The sequence below is a fragment of the Anopheles cruzii genome, unplaced genomic scaffold, assembly GCF_943734635.1.
Source record: "Anopheles cruzii unplaced genomic scaffold, idAnoCruzAS_RS32_06 scaffold00490_ctg1, whole genome shotgun sequence".
Taxonomy (NCBI): domain Eukaryota; kingdom Metazoa; phylum Arthropoda; class Insecta; order Diptera; family Culicidae; genus Anopheles; species Anopheles cruzii.
In genome coordinates this window covers 11,282-13,795 of record NW_026454092.1, presented here as the reverse complement: position 1 = coordinate 13,795, position 2,514 = coordinate 11,282, and the positions used below count along the sequence as shown (strand labels likewise).

General features: G+C 51.0%; 1 protein-coding gene across 1 annotated transcript; it reads right to left on the bottom strand.

Annotated features, from left to right (window-relative positions):
- Window positions 1-1,125: 1,125 nt before the first annotated feature.
- On the bottom strand, window positions 1,126-1,872 carry LOC128276095 (histidine decarboxylase-like; the record flags this gene model as incomplete). The annotated part of the gene is made up of 2 exons (XM_053014564.1): window positions 1,594-1,872; window positions 1,126-1,527 (listed from the first exon to the last, which is right to left on the bottom strand). Coding segments are annotated over exons 1-2 (681 nt in total), but the record flags the coding sequence as incomplete, so codon positions are not given.
- Between the last annotated feature and the right edge of the window lie 642 nt (window positions 1,873-2,514).

Genomic DNA, 2,514 nt, shown 5'->3' with positions numbered 1-2,514 from the left:
TAAAATAAAGTTTTTTTATCCACCCCAACGGGCGAAGATTCATAAGTATATATCGTGGCAATTGGTTTCATACAAGGGATTGCTGCGATATATCGCAACGTGTAAACGGCCCTTAAGAAGTGAACCGCTGTGCTGCCGAAGAAGCAATATCTGGTGAATATACGGCGGGTGAGGTAACAGTTCCCATCCGCCATTTTCGAGATAGATTTTGACCGGTTTTGCGATGTGTGGTCGAGCGTTGTTGAAAAATCAGTTTATCGTGTCGTTTATAACATTCTGGTCTTTTTATGGCCAAAGATTGCTTCGAACGCATCAATTGTTGTCGATAGCGTTCATCCATCAATAATTTCATTAGGTTTTACAAACTCATAGTACACCACACTTTTCATATTCCGCCATATGCACAGCAAAACCACCAGGCCAGGCAAACCCAGGCCTTTTTGCGTTTAGGATTCTCGTAATAAATCCACTTTCCATCACTAGTCACGATTCGGTACAAGAACCCTTTTCGTTTCTTTACCATAAAAATAAAAAAGGGGTAACTTTCGATAGTACTTTTCTTCATTAAAGTAATAAGCAGCTCTCCGTAAAAAAACACCAGGAACAAACACGACGGCTTAAAAAAGGTGTTGTTTACACTTACAACCAAAGAAAAACCTATACTGCGTTAGATGCGTAAAGCCAGTGGCTGTCAAACACAAATTTCGTTTCAATTTGTTGCATTTAGTGAGTAATGCCTATTGTAAAACCGCAAGAATTATTTAAAAATCCTAATAGTTAAAAAGACCCTTCGCTCTAGACAATCGACTGTCGGGAAAAGCCCTAACAAAGGTCCCTTACTCCACTGGCCAACAGTTGACCATTGAAACACATGACTCTCGAAGAACGCTGTAAAAGATTAGAAAACTGCCAACTTCTGGAGCACTGTGGCCACGGAGCACTCGGCAGCAACAGCAGCAGGCACCGCTTGTGACGTCTGAACTGTCAACTAGTGGCTAATGAGATCCCAGAGGACGTACGGGATAGCGAAAACTTCCTAAGCAGATTGCTCCATTACTCCGGCGGTTCTTTTGCTCCCTCGCTCTCGAGATGGCCTTGGTACACACTTTCGAGCGGCGCACTTACCCAGAACGGTATCAAGCCCTGCTGGATGTCCTCCTCGATGGCCTCCTGCAACGGGGCACCGCGGAGGCTGAGCCGCTCGTCCGGCTCGATGAACCGCATCCGCACTAATCCGATTAGGGCCGCCTTCTCGACGCTGGAGTGCGCATTGTCCGACGTGTACGCCACGAGCTTGGCGTTGATTTCGGCATCGTTCAGGCCGGGCGTGTGGTCGTGAAAGCGCTGGATCGCCTGGGTGCGGCCGGCCAGCAGCGACACGAGCGTCGCCTCGCTGGCCGTCGTCTGGATCACGCCGCCCCCCTTGCTGTTCGGCGTCAGGTGCAGGAAGTCGTCCGGCAGCCCGATCATCTTGCCCAGCCAGTTCATCACGATGATCTCCAGCTCGGTGCAGGCCGGCGACGAAGCCTGCGGCGAGCGGAAGGGAAGTCCCGTCAGTAGGCCCGATTGAGTCCTCAGCAGGCGCGCACTTACCCAAGTAAACCCGAGGCAATTGATCCCGTCGGCCAGCATGTCGCCGAGCAGCGACGGGTACGAATTCTGCGCCGGAAAGTACGCGTGCATCCGAGGGCTCTGCCAGTGCGTTACGCCCGGCATAAGGACCCGCTCGATGTCGTCGAAGATGCAAGGCCACGGCTCGCCCTCGACCGGGGCCGACTCCGGCACCAGCGTTCGCATGTAGCCCGGCTGGACGTTCGGGAAAACGCGCCGCTCGCGTATGTTCTCCAGATAGTCCGCGATGTAGTCGACCATCTCCTTCCCTGCAACCCCGGGCCCCGGGCACGTAAACGACTTCATTACTGGGAGCTATAAATTTACACAACCCGCCCGGAACCCGACCGACCGACCCGACGGACGGCGACAAAGGATTCTAAATTGATTCAGTGTCGATGTTTGATTTGACACGGCTTAAGCTTATCCTTCGCAAATGGCCGATTGCCGTTTATCGCTTTAGCGACCGGGGCTTCGACGCGTTAGAAGCAATGGGAGGATTACACGAATTCCAAATTTTCAAATTCTGTGCCCCAAGTCCTGCGACTGGGAAGTCTGAATGGTTGCGTTGAGATAGTTTGTCTTTTACTGAGGTTTTTAGCATGGAAATTGCTCGAAACAACTCAAATAGTCAGAAATTGGGATTTTCTGCTCGAATTAAGTTCGACTTTCAGGTACGTGTGATTACGCAACAAACGCCTCCAGAGGACACGCGGACAATAATGCTAAAAGGGGTGTCAGGTGTTGCCCATTTCCCGTCGCATTAGCGCCGCAATGGCGATCCGTGTCCCTTCTAATTACACAATTAATTGTCCGATTTTTCTCCAGCACTCACCTCGCCTGCGGTACTCATCGACGTTCATCGCTAGTGCCGTAGGATGTTGCTGTCCAAACACTGTCCGG